This window comes from Mixophyes fleayi, chromosome 5, assembly GCF_038048845.1.
Source record: "Mixophyes fleayi isolate aMixFle1 chromosome 5, aMixFle1.hap1, whole genome shotgun sequence".
Taxonomy (NCBI): domain Eukaryota; kingdom Metazoa; phylum Chordata; class Amphibia; order Anura; family Limnodynastidae; genus Mixophyes; species Mixophyes fleayi.
The window spans coordinates 263,912,230-263,937,569 of NC_134406.1; the positions used below are offsets into that span (position 1 = coordinate 263,912,230).

General features: G+C 40.9%; 2 protein-coding genes across 5 annotated transcripts in view; one reads left to right on the forward strand and one right to left on the reverse strand.

Annotated features, from left to right (window-relative positions):
* The window catches only part of ZHX2 (zinc fingers and homeoboxes 2), a 43,535-nt gene extending 36,638 nt beyond the window's left edge, over nt 1-6,897 (forward strand). For all 4 annotated transcript variants that reach the window (XM_075214021.1, XM_075214018.1, XM_075214022.1 and 1 more), the window contains exons 3-4: nt 1,426-4,004; nt 6,154-6,897. In XM_075214021.1, the coding sequence (XP_075070122.1) occupies nt 1,592-4,000 (2,409 nt within the window). In that variant the 5' untranslated portion in view covers nt 1,426-1,591 and the 3' untranslated portion in view covers nt 4,001-4,004; nt 6,154-6,897. The remainder of the gene's footprint in view (nt 1-1,425; nt 4,005-6,153) is intronic.
* A 9,879-nt stretch (nt 6,898-16,776) lies between these two features.
* On the reverse strand, nt 16,777-24,882 carry DERL1 (derlin 1). The gene is made up of 8 exons (XM_075214023.1): nt 24,659-24,882; nt 22,531-22,642; nt 21,100-21,164; nt 20,329-20,355; nt 19,261-19,356; nt 19,099-19,151; nt 18,555-18,665; nt 16,777-17,658 (listed from the first exon to the last, which is right to left on the reverse strand). Exons 1-8 carry the CDS (start codon nt 24,809-24,811, stop codon nt 17,517-17,519), a joined length of 759 nt encoding a protein of 252 aa, XP_075070124.1. The 5' UTR covers nt 24,812-24,882; the 3' UTR covers nt 16,777-17,516.
* Between the last annotated feature and the right edge of the window lie 458 nt (nt 24,883-25,340).

Consider the following 25,340-nt stretch of genomic DNA (forward strand, 5'->3'; position numbering starts at 1 on the left):
CAGATGATCTGCTAAGATCCCTGTATGTGCCCATTTAGTCTATGGTGCATAAGACTTGGGTGGTGGTTTATCCGTAGTACCCAGAGACCACAGCGGGTTGTTAAATTTGGACAGACGTGCAGTTCAGGCTTTACTAAATGAATTGTATTGCGGCTGTGATGATATAATATAAGACCAGCGTGTAATAGGGTTGTACTGTGCTTTTTAAATTGGCCTCTAAAGTGCTTCAGATCGATCATCTTTAAACGTCATTGTGGGTTAGTTGTACTGTATAGGGTTATACCAGCTTGGGTATACAATGTGAGCCATTTAGGCTTATTTTGAATATTCGGCGTTACTGCTGTAAAAAAAAACTGCACAAGGTCTTGCGCCCATTTCGGAGACACCTGCCGTGGATTTTTTATTAATTGAGTCTGCCACTTAACGTGTTGCTTTATTTTTTTAGTTTGAACTGTTAGATTGTTTATTTACTGTGGGAATCTGCAGCTCCTATCATATTGTATTAGGACGGAAAGGCTTCTCTAGCTCCGCAGCAGTAGGGGAAAGGCTTCTCTAGCTCCACAGCAGTCGGTGGGGGTGAAGTGCCTGTACACTCATATTATACTGCTATGCAAAGATATTTACAACCCTATACAAAGGAAAATGGCACCAATTAATCAGATTCACAGTTATACAAATTATCAGGCCTTGCCTTCCATAAGATGTCTATTGTTTATCTTACTAGCTTTCCTCTGCATTTTATCCATATACTTATATCATCGGGCAGAGATATTTTTTTGCCTTAACGGGAGTGAGGAAATAGGCCTCTTACAGTCTCTGAGTTAGAGTCCAGAGCCCCATGGGGTGTCCCCTAGATATTTTATTTTTAAATGGGGAGAAGCTTCCTCTGGGCTAGAGGCACTGGACTTGTAATTTCTCTTGTGGAGCAGGTGTTTATGAGAGCAGGCTGGTGTTGGTAGCCACCAGTGACACTGCGTCCTTCATCGTGTCAGTAAATCTGGCGGGCTTGGTGCACAGAGGTCTAAGCTGTTAAATCAGCTGATCACATGACCCCCGCGTGCACAGTCCGCACTCGGATAAAATGTTTTATTTTCGTTTTTCGTTTTCGTTTTTTTTTTTGTTCCTTCAGCGAATCATCTTGAGAGGCTGCTACCATCCACTTGCTGTTAGTCGGTGATATGCCCCCCAAATAACACATGTACAAAACTGTCTGATTCTAATATATGGATGAAAACTACAGAAGAAAGCTATACAGAGAGAGAAAACACCCTTTAATTTACATTAACATAAGATATTCCATATAGGAACAATTTGTATTTTATCTAGTTATAGTATCTAGAGTTGAACAAAAGCTATATTGTGAAGAGGTTGTGATATACAAAGCATCAGGGTATGTTTGGCTAACTTCTACTTTCTTCCTTTTAGGTGTGTTTAACAAATCCTAACCCTATGCGGAATCTGGAGAGCCACCGAAATTCACCCTGGATGATCTGTGGAGTTTAACACCTCTACACTGTTTACAAGAACTACTTTACACCTCAGTTTTTTTTTTGTATCCACTTGGACTATAGAATTATAGCAAACCATCGACATGGCCAGTAAAAGAAAGTCTACAACACCATGCATGGTCCGGGCCTCTGAGCTTGTGGACCAGGATGACCATGACATCGATGTTCTAAACAACGACGTTGCTTCGGGTACGGAAACGAAAAACGACTGGGCTGCGGATAAAGAGAGGGCCGTTGAGGACTGTGAAGGGTTGGAAGAGAAGCCGCCTTCTGAAAATCAATCTAAAAAGCTCCAAGGTGGTTATGAGTGCAAATACTGTCCGTACGTGACACAGAATCTTAACGAGTTTACAGAACATGTGGACTTGCAGCACCCAAATGTCATTCTGAACCCCCTTTATGTTTGCGCCGAATGCAACTTTACAACTAAAAAATATGATTCTTTATCTGACCACAATTCAAAGTATCACCCGGGAGAAAGTAACTTCAAATTAAAGCTGATGAAACGTAATAACCAAACTATTTTAGAGCAGTCTATAGAGAGTGGAGTCGATGTCTCCAGCCTCCATGACAACATGGATACCGATGACATGTCTGGAATTTCAATAAGCAAAATGCCCATCATGAAATTTGGGAAAAGCCGTTCCGATGTGAGAAGAAATATAAGAAAGAATGAGGAGTCCCTGTTCGATAACCAGTTTGGAATGAACACTTGTATCCCGGATACTAACGGGATTTCTAATGATGGTTTGACTCACGTCATGCCGTCCGTTCAACTTCCACCCAACATTCACCTCCTTCCAAAAATTCCGGTACCTCTGAACAGCAACAAGTATAATTCGGCTCTTGACACAAATGCAACCTTGATCAGTTCCTTCAATAAATTTCCTTACCCCACGCAGGCGGAGCTGTCTTGGTTGACTGCCGCCTCAAAACATCCTGAGGAGCAGATACGAATTTGGTTTGCTACCCAGAGACTGAAACATGGTATAAGCTGGTCCCCGGAAGAAGTAGAAGAGGCCAGAAAGAAAATGTTTAACGGGACTATACAGTCTGTTCCGCAAACCTTCACAGTCTTACCGGCCCCGTTGACGACTGGCGCTAAAGTTATTCAGACAGCACTGCCGTGTCAAATTCTTGGTCAGACTGGGCTTGTTTTCACTCAAGTGACAAACGCCCCTACGATGACTGTCCCTTCTGTCCATTCATTTACTGGCAATGTTAGTAGCACCCCTAGTCCAACCCTGAAACGAGCCTTACAAAGTCCACATGAGGCTACTGAGTCGAAACGTCACAGCACGGGACAAACGGCTTCCCCATCCACCCCCAAATTAAACACTTCGGCCTCATCCCGGCATGAACGTAAAAAGACCAACGAACAGATATCGCTTCTGAAAGCCAGTTTTGTAATTAGCCAGTTTCCCGACGATGCCGAAATTTACAGGTTAATAGATGTGACTGGGCTGTCTAGGAGTGAAATTAAAAAATGGTTCAGTGATCATAGGTATAGAAGCCAGAGAGGTATCGTTCATATCACCAGTGAAACTATAGCTAGAGACCGTATGTCTGCCAGATCTCGCCGCCCGTACCATTACCGGGAGCTGGCAACAACGAAGGTTACAGCAATTACTAACGAACAGCTCGAGTGTCTGGAGAACAGTTTTCAGAAGAGCTCCTTTCCGACGCAAGCAGAAATGGACCACCTACGGACCGAGACTAAACTATCGAGACGAGAGATGGACTTATGGTTTTCCGATAGAAGGAAAATTAGAGATTCCATGGAGCAAGCCGTGTTGGATTCAATGGGCTCGGAGACCATAAACGATGGACTTGTGAACGGCACACCGCCGGCCCAATCTAGTAATCTATCCAACTCTTGGTCTTCGCCTTCGGCACTGTGCAAATCCAAACAGGAGCAGCTCCATCTATTAAAAAGTACTTTTGCGAAGACACGGTGGCCGTCGCCACAGGAATACGACCAACTGGCATCGCAGACGGGGCTTGTTAGGACAGAAATCGTAAAGTGGTTTAAGGATAATAGATGTGTTCTCCGAACCGGAAGCTTAAGGTGGATGGAGCAATACCGGAAACATTACGAACGCTCTCTGGAAGAGCGGAGAAAGTTTATAAAGATGATGGCAGCCACAAAAACGGGCAAAGACATTCTTATACGGTATTTCCAGGAGTACAACCAGTTACACGAGGAAGACCTAGAACTTCTCGCCAACAAGTCTAAAATGGGTACAGATCAAATTAAGACATGTTTTATGGAATGGCACGAACAAGCTGCTTTAGATCAGCTGGAGAATGTCAATCAAGATGATAAACTTGATATGGAGGGCGAGTCAAAAGACTGGAACAAGTCTTCACATGGAGACGAAGAAGCAATTTCAGATGGGGCCGATAGCTGTAGCCAGACTGGGCAGGACACCCAAGACGAGACTGCTGATTATGAATTTGGAAGTACCCCTAAAGACGACGTATGTGTCTAAGCAGGTAATAGTGGTTCAAAATAACTTAAGGGATAGGCGATGTTTTAGAAGTTGTTGCCCCTATTTAACTGTTGTTGCTCGCGACTTCAGAGTTGTGACGATGTCCTGTGAAAGGGATTATTCCTTCTTTCAAATCTGGATTTTTCTGCTTTCATTATGTCCCGATACGTAAAATGGCAATTATGACAGTCCTACAATTTGAGCAATCTATTCTCATGTGACCAATAATCCATAACATACTTTTGCTTTGTCATTATTTATTCAACAATACGTAACCAACATGAACGTGTTATGAAATAAAGGCCACCCCAATGATTCGGTACTCGTAGAACCACCTTTAGCAGCAGCACCTTGACGTAATTGTTTTCTGTATTCGTTTGTCAATCTCTTAAATTCTATTCCAGGAATTGATATGAGGGCAGTTGTCTATGCATTGCTCTCTTAAGGTCCCACCAACCGCTTCTCCAGGAGGTTGAGTTTTTAACTTTGACTTTGCCATTCCAAAACCTCAATTCTTTTCTTTTTTTTTTCATCCACTTGGTTTGTTTTTGTTGCATAATCCAAATTTGGATAAGATTCAGTTGTCTGATAAATACCTATTGTTCATTTGGCTTCTCTAATACACAGAGGAGTGGTCTCCAGCATACAGGTCCTGTGACTGCCAAACAACCCTAAATCAGGTTTTCTCTTGGATAATCTTCTATGAGTCCTACACCCTGTAGGTTCCTGGGTGTAGCTTCTAGTTCTTTGTGACTTCACACAGCATCATACGGTCTGATCTGTGGTTCCATTTTGCCTGCAACAGCCCCCCCCCCCCCCCCTCCCGGGAAGTTGTCCAACTATCTTCAATGTTCTCCACTTGCAAATCTCCCTCATTGTAAAATGATTGACTTCAAATTGTTTGAAATAGTCTCAAAATTCTTTCTTGACTGATTGAGAAGTAACAATTGCTTCTCTGAGAGCATCGCAGTTGTCTTCTCTCCTTGACTTGGTACCACAACCACAATGCTCCAGACTGACCTGCCAAAGGTGGCTCTTTTACATAGAGGAGATATAACTCCTGCTGATCAAATAATGACGTGTACTTGGTTTGCAGCCCCTGGCTCAAATGACCTGGTTTATTGATACAGAAGCAGTATTGGTGTACTTACATTCTCACACATGACCAAGTAAAATCCGTTTACAGGTTATTTGTCACATGATGATAGATTTTTATTTTTATGTCCTTATAGAATAAAATAAAAGGTGTATTCTTCCACGTGTCTTGCAGGCTTTGACTCCCTAAGTTTTTATAGTCCTAAAAAGTAAAAAAAAATTCTTTAAACGTAACCTTTTAGCAGTGTATATTGCCATTTTATGGGAATTAGTTTGCACAAGTAGGGGCAGATTCAATTCAGCGCGAGTTGTCACTGGACACGGCCTCGATGATCGGATGTGCATATTGCCACCTAATTACAGTAAGGAATCTCGGCTCGTTTTTCTGCACACCTCTATGGGACATGAGGGAATATGTGTGCGGATAGTTGAGTCAGAACATTGAGGTGATTGTGTCCTCTCCGGAGATCCGTGTCGGCACCTCGCACCGATTTTAATCTCCCCCAGTGTCATCGCATTTCAGTTTATCTGCCCTGTCTTTTGCTCGACCCCGACAAAAACCAAGTTTTTTTCAAAGGACTTCATGCAGTCTTGCTGATGAGTGTGAATGTCGCTCGCACAGAGGACTTGGTCTAAACTCTGCCTCTTAGACCAAGTCTCTCCAAGTGCCATTTTGGTGAAATCGAAAAGGACTATGGGGCTAGATTTACTAAACTGCAAGTTTGAAGAAGTGGAGATGTTGCCTATAGCAACCAATCAGATTCCAGCTTTCATTTTGTAGAATGCACTAAATAAATGACAGCTAGAATCTGATTGGTTGCTATAGGCAACATCTCCACTTTTTCAAACCCGCCGTTTAGTAAATATACCCCTATTAGTCTATAAATCTAAGTGTATTCTCCTGTCCCCAACATTTGGACATCACATAAGTTGTGTGTTTTTGGAGTTTATGGGGGTGTTTGCTATAATAGTTGGACTGTTAATCAGGATTATTTTTTTTTTAAAGTGATTTAATTAGAAGTTCAAAATTTAAACTTTTTTTTTTCTCCTCTTTTCAGATCTAAGGACTTTCGGAGAGCGTCGATTCCTTTCCATTTGAAGATAATATAGAGATATATTTTCCTACTGTTAATATCATAATGTGCTGGTTTTGTGCTCAGCCAAGATCGCCCATGCACTAGTCTTGGATTATAAAACTGAAAAGTTCTTTAATTGCCAAAGAACTAAATCCTATAAGACCTTGTACATTTTGCCTGCCCATTTTCTTCTTTACTGGAATAGTTTAAAGTATGAGTTACATTGGATACCTGTGTTTGTTTTGTTTTTGTTTGGCAAACGATAAAATTATTACATTTTTTTTTTTTTTTAATTAAATTTTACATTGTTTAGAATTAGTAACCACTAAGTTGTCTAATTGTTTTCCCTTTTATGTGTGTGTGTATATAGCACATATATATTTTTACTTCCTAGTGGTACAGCCATGTGACTATGGGACCACTGCCCTTACAAGAGTGTGGAGGATAGTTGGAATGTGGCCCTCGCAGGGGTGTAGAACAAGGGAAGGGAATTAAAATTCAGATCAAATTGTGCACAAAGAAAAACGCCAAAATGCTTGTCCCATTTTCCACCACAATGGACTGCCGTGCGCTGTTTCAGGGTTATAAATGGGCACAGTCTTAATGGATATTAAAAATCAAAAGGGCTTTCTGGTATCTGTTACCTGAGCATTTTCTTATACTGAAGAAACAGAATAAAAGAGTTACTAGTGTAAAAAAAATAAAATAGGATTTTGTTTTAGTTTTCTAATGGCCAAGATTGAATTTCTGCCAACCTGCTGTGTTTTTGTTTTGGGTATTTTTTGTATTTCATGGGGGTTTTTTTTGTTTGTCTTTTTAGTTTGTCCATATGTATAAAAGTATCTGAAAGCAACGAGCACAGCAAAAAAAAAAATCAACAAAAAATAAATCTGCTTTTCCATATAATTTATCCTACCCAGTGAGTGCACTTTCGAAATGTTTTTTTTTTTTTTTTTATCTAAACCTACCCCCAAATGTAAATGATAAAACAAGAATAGTTGTTTTGGAAAAGATCCTCATTTCAGTACACTGCACAAATATGCTAGGAAGTTTGAATTAAACAACATATATTTTTATTCTTCTTTATTTTTTTAGAAAAAATAATTTAATAAAAGCATTTTAATTTGCTTTTCACTTCACCCCCCCCCCCCCCCTTTTTCCTTTCAATGTCGTGAATTGAAGCTACATCCACAGACAGAGGAGGAGTAAGACTCTGCACACATTAGTGTTTTCAGACAAGTATCGGGCCAATCAGACAATAAATGACCGGTCGGCCCAATATCACAGTAGTATGTACCATGCAACAAAGAACGATAATTGTCCCAAAGCAAATCGTATCGTTGAACGAGATTTTTTGTTAAAATAATAAAAAAAAAAAATCTTGTTCAACGGTGGAAGGATGTTGTTCCAATTATGCAGTGTATGGACTCTAATTTATATTCGATTATTAGTTTTGTTTTTTTTTTGTTTTTGTTTTTTTTAAGTAGAATATTTTGCCTTTCCGTGATCAAATAGGAGCTTTCATAACGGGAAGGAATAGAACCAGTAAAGGTCTGTCGATATAGCATTGTTTTCCTAAAATGCTTCATTCTAATACCGCTCAACCACCTATGCCTGCAAAAAATAAAATAATCTGCCCTGGGCCCAGCTTCCAGTTTGTCATGAGAGCGGTCACGGGCACTAGATATAAGCCTAAGGATGGACGCATGTTATCTGTAAACGGGTGCCCTCGTATCTGCCCATCACATATTAAACAACATTATAAAATACCCTCCAAGATTAGAGAAGAGTGTTGAACAAGGAGTCTGTGTGGGGTAATTATTCCAGTTGCAAAGCTTTCTGGTGGCATCTAATAAATTAGCTTTCACCGGCAGACAGACCTACACCCACACTTCACATGGCAGCAGCAATTGTGGGTCAACAATGTAGGAAAACTATGGCCCAAAAATTAGTGGTTTGTAGGTCAAATTGATGCCTATATTTTGCAGTGTCCACTGACACGAATGATAAATTGCTAGTGTTAAATGTTCGTGTTGGGAAATGTCCCAGCTTCATCTGAACAATCTAGTTGGGTGGTTCGCCTATCTGAGCATTGCATGATGGGAAAGGAATGTAACCGACTTGTTGGCTAGTTTCCATATAAGAGATTTTGTTTTACTTTGCAGGTATTTGTGCAAGTTTACAACACAAACCCATGTATGTAGTTACAGTATATAATTTTGTTATGATAATTCTAAGGTTATTAAAAGTTCCGGAGGGGATTTGAAACCATATACGAAAATTCTATGTTTTTATAAAAAAAAAAAAAGTGTAATATTTGTATTGAGTTGGGGTATGTTATTTCTCACTAACTGTACTGAAAGTCTTTTCTGAAGCCCAAAACTACCATCTTAGGCATGTCTGGATGGGTAGGGTGTTATTGGCCATATAGGTGACTGATTTCAGTTGGTCAATGGTGTGAAAGACGTCACTGATTGGTTTTGTATTGCACCATTACATTGTACAATATTAAATATGTATTTTACATCAGGGCTTCTGATCTAGAGCCACAGAGGACTGTACATATAAAGAATTGTATTTTTTATTTTTTTTTCCCTAGTGTGTACACCCTTCTAATATGGTACATAAACCCCATTCTGCTTTTAATATCTCCGTGCAAAATGGAAGAGGAGATGGCTGTAGCCAACGCTTCTGCTTTGCTAGATCCAAATATTTAGGTTAAATCTCTCTCTCTCTATCTATCTATCTATCTATATATATTTTTTATATGCAGCGCTGTACACGGAAGGTAATCATGAGACAAATTGTGAACAATGACGTGGAACAGACTGTAGCGGAATCACTTGTTTGTGTTAGAGTGCCTGTGGCTACTGTAAGGCAGGAGAGGGACTATACATACATTGTTTTATTTTAAAGGACCACGTCGCTCCCATATTGATGATTCATGGACTTGCACTGACATTTCACTACCCTTTTTTTTTTTAATAATATAAAGTGGTATTGAGCAGCGCCCTTTGATTATACTGCTGAAGCCACATCTTTAAGGCTTTGTCCGAACAGGATCTGATAAAAAGTTAAAGTGGTAAAGCATGACATGTGTTATAATGTATTCTGCCCTGGTCTATGGATCCAACAAGTTGTAGTTGATATAATGCATTTTTGTTCCTTTGTGACCCATTTAGCCAATCGTACAAACCCTGGCTTTGCCCTGCTTTTAAGGTAGAGAAGCCTCCCCCTTCGAAGCAGAGTTTACGGGCTCTGAAGGATCATAAGGAAAACATCCAGGCCAGGTTTAGTTGAGCATAATCTACATTTTATTTTGGGTCTCTCCTTGAGCATACTAATAGACAGGTTTTAATTCACAGTCAATTTAAACTAAAAAAAAAAATAATGCTCTTTACCAAGGTCCTAAATATAGCCAATCACCTTCAGTGCTGCTCAGCTCTCTATAACAGCTCTTGTATAAAGCCATAGTGCTGCAGTCACATTTATTTAATACATGGTTATTTAATTTGGATGATTGCCTTTAAATTAATTTGGAGGATATATGATCACCGCCTGCTTGGGTGGGAATGTAACACCTGGATCACAGTGTAAAAGTATTTTCTACACTGGATTATCAACTGCACTGTTCTAGGTGTGCATAATAGGTTAGTCAAAACCTTTATTTTAATTTTGGATATATTTATACACATTTGTTGACAAGTGAGACTCTTCTTTTCCCAAGTTACTGAAACCTAATTTAGTCTTCTTTCTAAATTTGCAAGTTCTACAGGTATGGATTGGATGGAGAAAATGCAAAGTCCCTTAATAGAGTGTTTGTTATTCATCAGAGCATTGTCTACCACTGTCTGGAATTGTCTGCCGTTCCAGTGTGGATCATGTGCATCAAACCATTGCTTGACTACATGTATTCGATGTACGGGGGGCATTGTGCTTGTGGAAGACACCCGGCCTGTCTAAATTAGAAATGCTGCAACATGGAATGAAGATTAGTGATTAGCATTGATCTTGATTACAAATGGAATGACTGCTCCCAAACCATGCCAAGAAAATGTGACCTATAACGTTATGGAACCACCAGAACCCTTCACTGTTTGAAGATGTATTACTTAAGTTGGTCTCGTATATTTGTCTGTTTGAGAACATGGTGAAGTAGGACTAATGGCTGTGCCGACCTCTCTACTGCTCAGTATTCCGTTGCTTGTGCTCCTGCAAACATTTGTTACCAGCAGCCATTTGCGGTTTCTGCAGCGCAAGCTCACACGTGATAAGGTTTGCCATCCTTTGATTGGCAATTGCCTGTTTTGCCTTGCTGACTAGTTTATACGTGAATATCCCAATCTTTAAGTACAGGCTTCTGCCCACTGTTAATTGTTATAAACTATTTTGAAAAGGTTCAGAGTAAAAGTGGCAGCGCAAACAGCATCACACTGGAAGTAAGAACAATGTAAAACTTAAGAGTTTGTACTCTATTAACATTTAAATTATAACAGAATGGAGCTCTTTGTTTTCTTTGAGTTAGAGTAATGGAGGGTTGGAAAGAAGAAACGGTGAGAGTGTTAAAAGATGGGTAGGGATGGGGGAGATCTCAGAAAGAGAAAAGGAGAGATTGGGGGGCATAAATCAATGGGCTGAGGCTCCAATACTTTAAAGAATGTGCCAGACGTGTAATAACTTTTTATTTTTGACTCCTTATCAAAAATATGTTCTCTTTTTTTTTTTTTTTTCCACATACAAAGCCTATCTAATAGTACCTGTAAATGAGGATTTTACCCCTTGGGGGCAGTTTGCAGTGGTTTTGAAATCGACAACTATGCACCATTGATTTCAAACTTTCTTCGATCAGACAGATGTGGTGGAGCCAACTGTGAGCGGAGGATGGATTACAATCGCCCTCACACTGAAGTGAATTAATTAACATACAGGTTCTGGAGTGTACCTAACCTGACGGGCACTGCTGGGGAGTGTATCTAACCAATAGTAAAAGGCAGGAACTTGTATTTACAAAATCGTCATTTCGGAGCTACAATCGGCTGATGATTTAATCCCTATAAAGAAAGGAAAAAGTGACCTTAAATATTGGAATATTTTTGCTAAGACACAACTATAAATCTATATGACCAAAAATATTGGCACCCTTGAACTTCTCTCAAATGACTCAGAATTTACTCTAATCATTAGGTGAAATCAACAACAGTATTTGGTATCCACAATTCTTTCCCTGTTAATGTTACGGACCCTTTGTTTTTGACCCTTTGTTTTTGATTGTAAATGTAACACTGTATAGCACTTTAAATCAGAAAATGAAATGAAATAGCATTGACAAAAATTATTGACTCCATAAAATATTTGGTAGCGTTTGGTCAAAATAACTGCAATCAGCCGCTTCCTATAGCCGTGGATGAGCTTCCTGCACCTCTCTCCTGGTAGTTTGGACCGCTCTCCTTGTGCAGACTGCTCCAATTATCCCAGATGTGAAGGTTCCTTCTCCCAACAACTGCAGTTATCTCTCCATTGGTGTTCATGGGATTTAGATCTGGAGTCCGTGCTGGCCACTTCAGTCCAGCGTCTTGCCTTGTACCATTCCTGGGTGCTTTTTGAAGTGTGTTTTGGGTCATTGTCCTGCAGGACGACCCATGACATTTGACAGGGACTGAGCATTCTGATACTGGGTTCAACATTGTGCTCCAAAATTACCTGGTAATCCCCAGATCTCATAATGCCATACACACATTCAACACCCCCAGTGCCAGATGCAACACAGCAAGCCCAAAACATCACTGAACCTCTGTTTTACTGTAGGGAAGATTTTCTTATCATTTTGGTTTCTGTAACCATATTGATGATGTGCTTTACTATAAGCCTAAACTGGTCTCATCTGTCCATAGGACACTCTCCCAGAAGGAGTTTGGCTTTCTCAGGTGTGTTTTGGCAAACTTCAGATGGGCTTCTCAGCAGTGGATTTGGCGATGGTGCGAGTTCAAACTGTTGTAACTTGTGTCTGAAAATCACCCCGAATCTGGCAGGTGACGGAGGCGATTTCTTTACAATTTGAATGATCCTGCAACCTTCAATTAAGTTTCATTTTTCCAAGGAGGTAGACTACGATGCCATGGGCTAAAAACTTCCTAATAACATTACGTACGGTGAAAACAGGGATATCAAGGTCTCTGAAGATTGGTTTGTAGCCTTGAGATTGTCCATTCTTGGCTACAATCTTCTGTCTGACCTCAGACAATTCTCTGACTTTCTTTTCTCGTTGGTCATTGCTGTACACACAGCGACACAAACAGGGTAATGAGTCCTTTTCTCTATTCATTTAATGAATGATTTTTATCTTGCAGGTACCTGCTACTCATCATAGGTGAGCTCACTTCATAAGTGAAAGAGAATCCAGTTCTAACTACTTATAACTTTGTCTGGCCCCCGTTTATGGATTTGGGTGTGAAGCTGACTTTTTTTTTTTCAACTTTTTGTATTTGATTCCACTTCAAACCAAAGTAATACATATTTGGTTACCAAAACATTTTTTAATTTCAACAATTCGATGGAAGAAATGCTGCATTAGAACATTCTGCAAGGGTGGCAATAGTTTTGGCCACGTCAGCTAGGTGGGACTGTTCTATCATTGTTTCTCCTGCAAAATGATGCATTGAATGTTTTTCTGGTGTGCAAAGATATTTTCATAGATGCTCGAGATGAGGTGACTAAGCAGTAAACAAGCACCCGTGTACCCCAAGCGGAGAGGAGGCAGATTCAGCAAACATTCTATTAGTGGAAATATTGCTGGCTTGCCACTATAGCATTGGTGAGAGTGACAGGAATTTAATTCATTGAGTAAGATCTATATGGAGCATAAACTAGTTCTAAAACAACCATGTGGCAACAGTTGAGAATTCTACTCTTGCCCTCTCACTGTCACCTTAGCAGTTTGGTTATTTTTCCCAATGATTGCTTGGGGTGAGGTTATTATAACCAGTATTCTCTGTCCGAATCTGAGGTATTTATAAGATAATCTGGTGATCTGCTGAACGTAGTTGGCATGTGTGCGTGATCCCTAACACTGCTTAGACCCCACAGATTAGTCTGATTTCCTGTGTCTGCCAGCCTTTAGGAAAGTTATAATAGCCTTGTAGTTATTCTTTTTTCATCTTTTGTGGAGATTGAAATTTTCAGTCATTTAGCACTAAAGCCATAGCTCCCAGCATGCTTTGCAGCCAAGGAGACAAGAGCCACGGCAATAAATACTGGAAGTTGTAGTTTAGAAGCCATTGAAGACTAAGTGCCCCCCCAGGATTCTGCCCCTAACCACATGGCAGCCAATCACTGCAACAGCTGCCAATCAGGAGAGGAGAGAGCGGCGGTGGGAGATTTAAACTCCTGCTCTGGAGTAGTAAACATAGTTCCTGAGCCACAGTCAATTGAATCACACAACCCCACCAAAGCTGATTGGATGGTTCTCATATCTTCTGGCTCTCATTGGAGGGAGGGGTAGAAGTGTAAAGTATTGCTCTAAACAGCTGTGATATTAACTGGTGTCCGAAAGGTGTATATTTCTCAGTTTAGTAGTCTGTTGATGTCTTGCACTAGATTCCATATTATACTTTGCTTACAGACATGGAGAGATGATCACATCTGCATTATTTTTGTAACATATACCAGTAAAACATTTCCCATCTAAAAATAACTGTACCAATTTACCCGTCCTACGCTGGAGTAACAGGTATAGTGAATTAGCTGTGTGATAGTAAATGAGGCTAGGATGTAAAATATACAACAAAACACAATTTGACATAATCAAGGTTCACAAATTACATCATTGGTAGCATTTTGCTAATTGAGGATTACACTTTAAATTTATATGAAAAAAAAAAAAGTCAGGAAGTGCAATTTCTTTAAAACTTTAATTTAAAACATTACAAACAAAAATGTCATTGCAAAAAAAAAAAAAATTCTCTACAAAAAAAATAATTGAAGGCAAATTGATGGAAATGCAGTAATCTGCTTTGCTGTGATGGTTTTGGTCATATCGGTATTTTGGGCAAACTCACATTTCTTACTATAATTTGTACTACACGATTATGATTATACAAGTTAACCTGTGCATGATATTCATGCATTCTAGTCAAATCAAGATACTTAAGGTCTTAAAAAGGTTCTTGTCATGCATTTGGGCCTAGCCCAGGCCTCCTCAGGGGAAGATCGTTACTTCCCGACGCAAGCGCCCTTTTTAATGTGTGTTCATGAGGTAAAATTACCTCACGAAAATGAGTTTGACCCCTCAACTCGTAAATTTAGCCTTTACTACCCCTCCCACGGGGGGAAGGGGGGATGATGGAAGTTAACTGACTTGACTATTCTAATTTTTTTGTCAAATAATGTCAGTATACCAAATTTCAGGTCAATTGGATGAGCCCTTTCTGAGAAAAGTTTTTTCCACACACACTAACGCACGCCTCTACACGTGTGTTCATGAGGCAAAATTACCTCACGAAAATGAGTTTGAGCCCTACCAAATTTCAGCCCTTTTTGATTTTTTTTTCCCACACACACTAAGAATTTAGTAGGTCAGTGTATAACTCTGCCCAGCAGGTGGCGCTGCAACTTTTTTTTTTTTTTTCACACACACACAGACGCCACTAAGCATTTATATATTAGATGGTGTGTATCAGTTGTTACTCCTGTGTTATGTGCACGACAGACCTATTACATATATGCAACAATAAGGGTCGTCTCTAAAGGATAATTTTAATATAAATTAATCCCAACATAAACAGCCACCTTGCAACTCACAAAATACAAATTGTAGACGTCCTCCAAGGACCTGAACCTTTTTTTTTGCCTTCAGATGTTTGTTACTTTGAACCACAGAAAACTTTTTTGTTTTTATTAAATAAATGCACACAATACGTTAGTCTATGGTGCATTACACAATAGCAGTGGATCCCAAACTTTTCCAGTTCCAAGGCACCCTTAGGGCCTCCATAATTTTTTCAAGGCACCCCTAAGCCAAAATAATTACCAAGTAGCCCCCCCTATTACTTACCACTGGCCCTGGCCGGGGCACCCCAGGGAGCCTGGGCGCAGTTTGGGAACCACTGTAAAATTCTGTACATTTTTGCATTGCAGTTTTAATCTGAGGAAAATGAAAACAAAAAAAAGGAAAAACAGACAAAATGACAGTGTCCTGGCCCAATCTCTTAGCTATTATCCTCAGTTATCACCTATAATTGCACCTCAATGGTGTCCATGCAGTATCGGTAAACAGACTTATGCTATAGGTCCTCTTAGGCCAAAATCCGAATGTGTGGGCCCTGTGTGTTTACCCCCCATCCAATAAAAATCTGGGTGAACTGGGCACGAGTTTGGTCAGACTGAAGTTGGTCTGGGGATTATTCAGGTAACCCTGCGCTCTACGAAGCGCAAACCCATTATACCCTGTGTGTAATACATCATATATTAGTGGGACATTCTGTTCTTTTTTTTTTCTGCACTTCAAATAAAGCAAAAACAAGTGTGATGTGTGAACCATCTGGTACTTTATATGCGCTACACCTAGTATAAGATTACTTGTTTATTGGCAGTATCACATACTGGCAGGTGTCCTATTGAATGTGTTATTGGCAAGACAGTAGTCAGTCACTTGGGGACCTACTGGAGATGTGCAATAATTCACATTATCCAAATCCAGATTTTGGTAATAAAGATATTTAAAAACTTATGAAAGAGGAATTTAAGACAAATTACATTTTTATAAAGACAACATAATGTAGGGCTAACAAGCCATCTTTGGTGCGCTCAGTTGCTGTCCCATGCAATCAGTTCCTGCCCAATTGGAGCTCAGTCTTGGTTCCCTAACACATACAGACATAGGGTCCATTTTGGTAGGTGCAAATTTTGCTACCAATATCTTTTTGGAATGTGGGCAGAAACCAGCGCACCGGGAACTGGAGGCACCAGGACTGTGGGAGAATAAATGAATAATGAACACACTAATCTGCCGAGCTTCATTTCTGGAGACAGAACTCCCCCAGAGTGCATGTGGTATTTGTGCCAGGATAGACTTTGCACTATGTCATCACACAGGTTGCCTCATGTAGATCCGGCGGGAGCACAGATGAGGACATTGATTCCATGTATTCTCCTATGGTCTGGCAGAAACATTCTGCATATTTGGAGTCAAAAAAGAAAGGAATAGAGTAATGGGAATTTAAAATCTTTTGCCGTCCTCTCTGCTTATTAAGGGGTAGAGGGTATAAAAACAAAACAAAACAAAAAATTGTATATGGCCTTACTAAAAACACCTCAAATATTGTCTGTTCTTTATTCTCAATAGACCGGCATTATAACATATGAAACCAGAGAAGAAATACCGGTAAGCCTGCGCTCGTTATATCCCATATTATATATGGTACCAGCTCTATGACAATATAAATGTCCTATATGTATGCAAAGCAAAAGATAGTTGTGGGGAAAAAAAAAAAAAGTTTTTAGTTTTCATTATTTTCTTGAATGCACCGAGAGCCGTTATTTCACAAGCGTTTATAGTTAACGATGATTTCAGCCCTTTTCTGCAGTTTGTTCATACTTCCACACACAGAATTAAACTATAAACATTATAATTTATTCGCAAATACCAAAAGTAAATCATGTGACTAAGCTCTAGCATCAAGATTGATGTTATAATGTCTGGATTTATTAAGGTCAGCCATGAAAAAAACGTACTCTTGGCACCTGAAAGGCAAATCTGGCCCCAAAAACAATATTCTGTAGCTGTAGATAGTATAAAAAAAACAAACATTATTTCAGTGTCAGATTAAATACATTTCAAATCAACAAATTCTCGAGATTTTCTCCATCCGGATAGTGGTTGAAGGAACATTGGTTTTTGATTTGTTCGCTGACACAAGAGACGGCAGCACGTCGCTCTGGGTCCAGCCACTAGGTAGAAGAGTCAGGTTTTTCCAACGCAGACGTGTGCAAATACAATGTTAGTACGGGGGCTCCTGACCAGAAAACTTTTTCTTGAGATCTCTTTTCCACCCCAATGAGAATGCACATTTTTCGCCACATAAAACTAAGCTCAGTGTTTACCAACAAATCAAAGAGTGGCAGAAAAAACATAAAACTGAAATAAAGCACAAGCGGTGGTCCAGCTTGTGTTTGAATTCGAGAAGTCTGCAATGAGATGCCTATACGGGACCACAACAAAATGGCAGCAGCTACTTGTACTTGCTGCCTCTTGCATAAGTTTTCTGATGGGTTCAGTTCAATAGTTCATAAAAGTTACAAAGAAATTTTAAAAAGTTTTTTGTTTTTTTTTTAATTTAGAGGCGGCTCGTTCATTGCTCTCCAAGACGAAATCCTTGACCCCAGTTGTGCCTTCCACCGCCCGCTGCCTGATCATCCGCTGCCCGCCTTGCGCTCGGAGGGGGGACGCCGAATCCCGATACGCCGCCTCTTCTGCTTGGTAACCAGTTGTACCTGATCAGGAGACAATAGCGAGTTTTACACATCACGGTAGAGGGAACAGTCCCAATTGTAAAGCACTACGGAATATGTTGGCGCTATATAAATAAATGATGATTCACAAAGGGAAAATATCAAAAGCCACATTATCTATATATTACTGGATCTGTACAATTAGGCGATAACACCAACACCAGTCATCTGCACACCGAAGGCTGCTATTTTAATTTTATCAAATTAATTTATGTCCATGAACAGTGCAAACTTTTTATTGTATAGCATTTTCATTCGTTTCCATAGAATAAACCACTGGGGTAGGAACGTGACATTTCTCATTGGTGTAAGTAAAATCATTGGGGCAGATTTTTTTGTTGGTTTCCACATATTTTATATTAGATATACGATAACTAAATAATCTCAGCTCTCTTTTTGCAGCAGTGTACACAGTACTGGAGGGGAGGTCTCACCTGTAACAATGTATCCTCCCTCTTCCTGTTACTAATACCCAACATTCTACTGGCTCCTCCCACTGCTGACTACACTGCTCATCTGACACTAGAACTCCCACGTCCCTTCCTAAAGTCAGTGCCTAGTTTGCTTTTCAAGAGACCCCGCCACCCTCCACTCCATCAGGAAAACAATTTCTTCAATACAAACAGATTTTATTTTTATTGTTTTGTTTTGATAGATAGTGTTTAGCAAGTATACATTTAATTGTTGGGCGTTGTATAGTGAGATGCAATCGAACATGTTCCCACGATTGCTCCTTTCACAAAACGTACTCAACCCTAATTTTATTCTGCAACATTTAACTATCACATGGATTCTAAATCTGTACTTTACTGGAGCTTCAACCTCTGAGGGGACAGCCGAGAACACAACAGAACATGACGTTAGTGGCTTTTACTCACAGGAATTGTGGTGTGGAGAGGAAGCTTCTTCCTCCGAGATCCATTGGATATTTAAACATCAGAAAGAAGTAAAGGTGTCCCACCAAATTCCCAATCAGTTCGTTAATGATCCTTTAACAAGGGAATATACAGAGGTTTCAATGCATGAGCACAAATCAGTATCAGCAACAATAATTACATCTGGCACCAGCATCCAGCAATGGAATGGTTTATCCAAAATAGTAAAATAGGAGTATGCAGTAATAATAAAAGGTTTAATCTATTCAATTATCCGCAAGGTTCCGTCGTTACCGCGTGACATCATCATCCAATACGTAATACAAACTTCACTCTTTTCTACTCGCACCTCTGAGATTAACAGACATCTTAATGGGAGCAAATTGCTCACTTAGCATATCCCTGAACAAATCCACTCAAAGTTATTAATTACAGATATGAGAATTATGTACAGAAAATAAATAGAATGTAAGAAGAAAAATTGAGATTTCTTAATGGAAAATTTTAGTTCACACAACAGCTTACAAGATAGATCTTAATTACTTACGATCCTCCAATAATGTAGTTGAATCCGAGAATCACCCAAGGAAGATAGCATGCCTATTGGAGCAAAGATATAAGAAACGCTCCGATTACTGCGAGTCCAGTGCACAACAAAAACATGAATCCTTGTCTGATATAGGTCTCACAGCCCAGCTCATCTACGTACCTTAAACCTTGTTCCAAACCAGAATGACACAATGGTATCTCTGTTCAACTGGGACCACACGTAGAGAACAGACATGATCAGAGGAATCATCAGCAGCTGTAATAGACATGGGACAGAACACTGTGATGCTTTACTTTACAAAGGGGCATCTACTAAAACCAGCTGTGATATCACCTTGACTTGTGACGTGTATGAATCTATTTGTTGAGTAGCACAATAATGCACCAACACTGCTCTGAATGTATGGATTATATGGGGGTGATTGAAGGCAATGTGTTGTGTTCTCAGTGATGTAACATCGTGGATTTTTCTTCGCATCCCATAGAGGTTTGATGGAAAATCCATGATGTTTGGGTACCGCAGTGCCTAGTAATGAGCAGGCGACTCATCGCTACGAACTGAATCGCCCCCTATAAGACAGTCATCACGATGGGATCTGAATGAGGATTTTAATTGGAGTTTCTGATTTCAGTTTAATGTACTAATTCCTGCTTTCATTAAACATTATTTATTAGATGTGAAACAGATCTATTGCAAGATTTCTAATAAAAAGATAATTTCTACATCTGTTCTTTCATCGTGTGCCCAGAATACGTGTTCTAAACTTCCTGTTCTGAATTTTACTTCGTACAAAGGTGCATCGGACAGCACAATCTTCCAGCATCGGTCCATCAGGAGCCTTCATCACTTGTCTGTGCTGGTGGGGACCCTGCTCCTTCCACGATTTAACTATCAGTCTACGGCTTCCTAACTGTCTTCAACTTCCTCCTCACATCATGTCACTGCCCGTGTCATACGCAGCCCTGTCCTTACTTATAAAAGTCACAAACGTGGACAGGTCACTCCCTCCCACAAGATCCTATCCTGAAATACTATGTGCTGTTGTGAGCATTCCAATAAGCCAATAGGCTACATTGTTCTATTCCCACCCTCATTGTACACACCAATGGAAACCATAAGTTGGCCAGACCTTTGCCAAACAGTGTACATGTGAAGGAATGGACCAATCAATGCAATTTTGGCAGCAAAAGCATAAAGTATATTTCACAGCAACTGTGATATTCTTACCTGCATATCCATTATCACTCCAGTTATCTTAAATTACAAAGTTAAGGGCAGTCTGGTTTGACAAAATTATATCAGTCGGCAATTAAGCCTTGATAAACATGACAAAAATATGAAACATTAAAAATAGTGAAATTGATAACTTTTGACAGTATATTTCCCCATAGAAAGTTCTATAGGTGTCTTCATTAACAAATCCAATGTAACATTGAAGCAATTATCAACAGGGATCTACTGTATGGATTGATATAAAACTTCCTAAGATTGCAGCAAAGTGGGCAATGGTCGTTTGTTATAACAAAAAACAATACAATATGCTCATCTGAACATCGAGGCGATGATTGTGCCAAACTGAATCTGCCCCAATGGAGAGGAGAAAAATGAAGACTGAATTTTCAACCAAATGCGTCCCAAATACCAGTGTAACAATAATCAGTGGCAAAACTTTTCTTGTCATCTAATGCTATCTTTGCCAACAGACATGCTGTATTCCTGTGCAAAATGAGGTTGTCTGGCAGCGATTGCCTACTAGACAAATCTAGGTATCCACTTCTTATTTTAAGGCACTTGGTGAAGGTCATGTCATTTCTAGCTATAGAAAACACTTCTAACTTGCAGTGAAACTGAGCTGTACCAACAACTGCAGAAGTGCATCAAACTCCCATCACCATTATAGCCAAGAGAAGCATGAAACAAGGAAAAGACGGCATGTGTCACCCAGCAATAAAACATAGCACAATATTTTCAGGCATTAGTTTTCCTTTAAAAGGATACAATAATACAGATCCAATTAAACAAGAGCATGAACAGATAGTCTGCAGGTCTTCCATCAAATGCACCTAGAAAACAGAGGTGAGGACAGAGATATTACATTTAAGACACTGAAATGTTCCCTGAAATGATATTATTATGCAATTATAATGATTGTGCCAAGTGAAAAGGGAACAGCAAGGGATTTTTGGACAAAGCTGTCTTCCTTATCCTGGTTTAGCACTATCAATGTATTTTTTATAGTAAACATACAATAAACATGTTTGAAGGTTAGGTTTTAGTTTAAAAAAAAATAAAATGATGTCACAACACAAACAATGGGTGTTTTGGAGTGGTCTTCAGTGTCCACTACACATAAACCAGCCAGTACAGGTTATAGTCAACATATGTGTTATAGTCAACAGTCCACGTTACTTTACATTTGTTTTTATTATAAAAATGTTTTTATTAAGGTTATCGATTTATAAGGAGCCACAGTGCTCCACAGCACCACACAGTGGGGATATACAAGGTGGACAGAATAAAAGCAGACAAGAGAATAAAGGTTAGGGAGGGTCTACTTACATTGTAGTGGGAAAAGAGCAGCTCGGAGACAAGAGGAGCGAGAGTGGATCAGAGTGGAAATTGAGACGTATGCTAATGCAAGTAGTATAGGTGGGAGTATTTAAGCACTAATAAACTGGCTGGTTTTCAGAGAGTGTTGAAAGATTTAAGGGCTGGGGTCAGTTGGCGACCCAGGAACACACTCGGCGGAGGGGCGGTGCAGGTCAGAGGGTGATCTAAGAGGGCGTAAAGAAGTATTTTGAGATGAGGTTTGAGGTGCATGAAGGGTTGATGTTCTTCAGGGCTTTCTAGAGGCGTTATCTGAATTAGCTTATGAAGGTTTGCTGCCTCCAAGTTTTGCGGTCATAGGTTTGTTTCCAACCAGGACCTTATTTGTTTGGAGTTGATCAGTTCTCCCCTGTTTGCCTGGGTTTCCTCAGTGTGCTTCAAAGTTACACAAGCAGGTTAACTGGCATCAGATTAGGTTAACCCTAGTGTGCGTCTCTGTGTTAGGGAATATAGATTGTAAGCTCCACTGGACAGGGACTCAATGAATGAGTAAATATTCTCTGAGTAACATGCAGAACAGTTAATAAATAATAAGTGAAAGGCGTACAGGAGAAGAGGCCCAGAGTACGGAGAAGTGGGGTTGTCAATGAGAATATTGAAATGTTGATGAGAGTATTGTAGATATGTGAGTCGGGCAGTGACTTCATCAAGGATTTGGGAAACTAGACCTGGGGGGGGGAGCGGGATAAATGACAGCAACACGAAGGAGGAGAGAACAGACAGGTGACGTTAGACACATACTGTAAAGCTAAATCATGTAACTGGGCAGCCCCAACATAACCAGACTGAGCAGAAATAAGAGCCACAGGATTCACGATTTACCTGTTTCAAGTCGTGTCGAATACTGATACAGAAAGTACAGATTCACCATGTACAGAAATCCAGTGCCAGGTCCCACAGGGAAATAAAACGTTGATGTTATAGGTCGCCATATCTGTTCAGAGGAAAGCACATTGACGCATTACAATATATTCACACTACATGATATCAGTTCTGCTTATATCTCCCAGACATAACATCTGATTATATGAAAAGTGTCACAATCATTTCATGTGTTTCATTTATATAAACATAGCTTTAAGAAGATGGCGCACTTATTTATTTTGTATAGAAAAAATGTTTGGGAACGGTGGAGCTTTACATCTTGGCCTCAACGTAACAGCGCTTCCACTAAGCTGCAAACAACAGGCAATTATTGCCGACTCACTTGTATGTGTTTACTTGCTTACAAAACAGTAGTAAAACTATGACTGTTATAGCCAGTGGGTATCTGGACTGATCATTTCAGATTATTAGTCTCTTTCCCGTCATTTCCTTGAATGTCTGAAAAACAAGTCTAAACCTCCCCCAATATGCAAATTCCTTTATGAAACACACAGATGAATTTTAGAAATAATCATTGTATTTAGAAACATCCCTCCCAGGTGTATTTCGGGTAGTTAGCAGGTTGTCTGTAGCACGCTAAGTGCTGACAGAGACAGCCCGAGGATACAGTAATACATGGCAATACACACTGATGCAACTTGAGAAAATCTCTCACAAGACAACTAAAGTCAAAGTGTCACATGTACCACTCCTTGTGTCTTCTCGAGTATTTGAGCTGACTTCAAAGCGTGTTGCGTTTTGGGTTTATATTTCATTTTCTTGCCATATAGGCCTATATAGTGCAATTAATAAATAATATAGCAGAGCAACAAGTTAAAGGCAGCCTATTCTGGCCATAAACAGTGATGATACCAGTCTGTTTTCAGCTCTGAACCATACAAATCACACAGTAAGAGAACGGTAACGGATGCAGCGACTTGGGGAAGGCAGAGCTGCCGCATTCTTAGCGCCAAAAACTAGAACTACTTAGAGAGGACACTCCATGGTAAGCAAGAATATTTGGTGGATTATAAATTAACATACAAATAAACCAGTACATAGAAGAACACACAAGCTAGCTGCCTTACACATAACTTGCTGGTCAGAGGGCAAGAAAAAGAAATAAGCTGAATGGAGTCAACAAAGCCTAGCAATACTGACATAGGGGCAGACAGTCCGGGTACAGGGGGGCACCAGACGGAAGCACTGGTCAGGCAGGGTACTGAGATATCGGCACTGGGCAGTGCAGGGCATGAAAGTATAAGGCAATGTGGGGGTATTGGAGCAGTGTGGGGAATGGGGGCACAGGGCAGTGTGCAGGTACGATAGCACAGGGCAATGTGGCAGTACGGGGGCACCAGACAGTCAGGGAACAGGGTGAAGTGGCACAAAGCACGGGGCAGTGTGGAGGAATGGGGGCACAGGGTAGTTCGGGCTATAGCAGCATGAGGCAGTACAGGGGAATAGGGGCACCGGACAGGCAGAGTATGGAGGTAAAGGGCACGGGGCAGTGCAGGGATATAGGGGTATGGGGCAGTGCAGGGATATGGGGGCACAGGGCACTGCAGGGATATGGGGGCACGGGGCACTGCAGGGATATGGGGGCACGGGGCACTGCAGGGTATGGGGGCACAGGGCACGGGGCACAGCACTGCAGGGTATGGGGGCACGGCACGGGGCACTGCAGGGTATGGGGGCACGGCACGGGGCACTGCAGGGTATGGGGGCACGGGGCACTGCAGGGATATGGGGGCACGGGGCACTGCAGGGTATGGGGGCACGGGGCACTGCAGGGTATGGGGGCACGGGGCACTGCAGGGTATGGGGGCACGGGGCACTGCAGGGTATGGGGGCACGGGGCACTGCAGGGATATGGGGGCATGGCACTGCAGGGTATGGGGGCACGGGGCACTGCAGGGTATGGGGGCACGGGGCACTGCAGGGTATGGGGGCACGGGGCACTGCAGGGTACGGGTGTGAAGGGGTGCAAAGCACAGGGCAGTATTGGGGAATGAGAGGGGTATGGTGGCACAGGGCAGTTCGGGCAGCCGGGGTGCAGGTGACCAGTGACACCGGGTGACAGTACCTGGAACTTGTACAGGAAGTTCTCCGGCCACAGCACCAGGTAGGCGGGGTTGATGAAGCCAAGCTTCCCTATGAGCGGGACAGCGATGGAGGCAGCGAACCAGTACCGGGTAATGAGCGGGATACTACGGAACCAGTCCCCGATGTCGGACATGATGACGGCGGAGACACCGGAACCTGGTGACGTCACGCGCCCAACACTGACGTGTCCGCGCGACCGCAACTTCCTGTCCCCGCCCACACAGGGGCGGTCCGGGCAGCATGGAGGGGGCGTGGTAAGAGCGTGACGAGCTTCAGGGGGCGGTCCCTCATGCAAATTACTCATGTGACATCGATGATCCATCCATCACAGGCAGTAACCTGGGGTGTAATACCCACAGTCCCCATTAGATGGCAGCCACAAGGTGCATAATCCTGCTGTATATACAGTAATATGTCACTTATTATACAGAACTCAGTGTATCTGTTATTAATAACTGTATTTTAGATCAGGGGTCAGGGAACTTTTTTACCTTTTACCCCCAAATATATTTATATACACCGACGTTACCCCCTTTACTTGAAAGGAAGAAAATCATATATTATTAATTATTGGAATTCAAAATTTTATTTAATCTATTCAAAATTTCTTTGAAAGCTTCAACTTCAAAACTTCAGGTTTTGGAGAAATGATGTTGCTTCAT

Excerpts from the sequence above, each read along its gene's own strand:
- DERL1 (XM_075214023.1), bottom strand. The coding sequence starts at position 24,811 with ATGTCCGACATCGGGGACTGGTTCCGTAGTATCCCGCTCATTACCCGG. Across the intron at positions 22,643-24,658 it reads ACTTCCTGTACAAGTTCCAG|ATATGGCGACCTATAACATC; the intron begins GTACTGTCACCC and ends TCCTCTGAACAG. Across the intron at positions 19,152-19,260 it reads GGTTTGGAACAAGGTTTAAG|GCATGCTATCTTCCTTGGGT; the intron begins GTACGTAGATGA and ends TTGCTCCAATAG.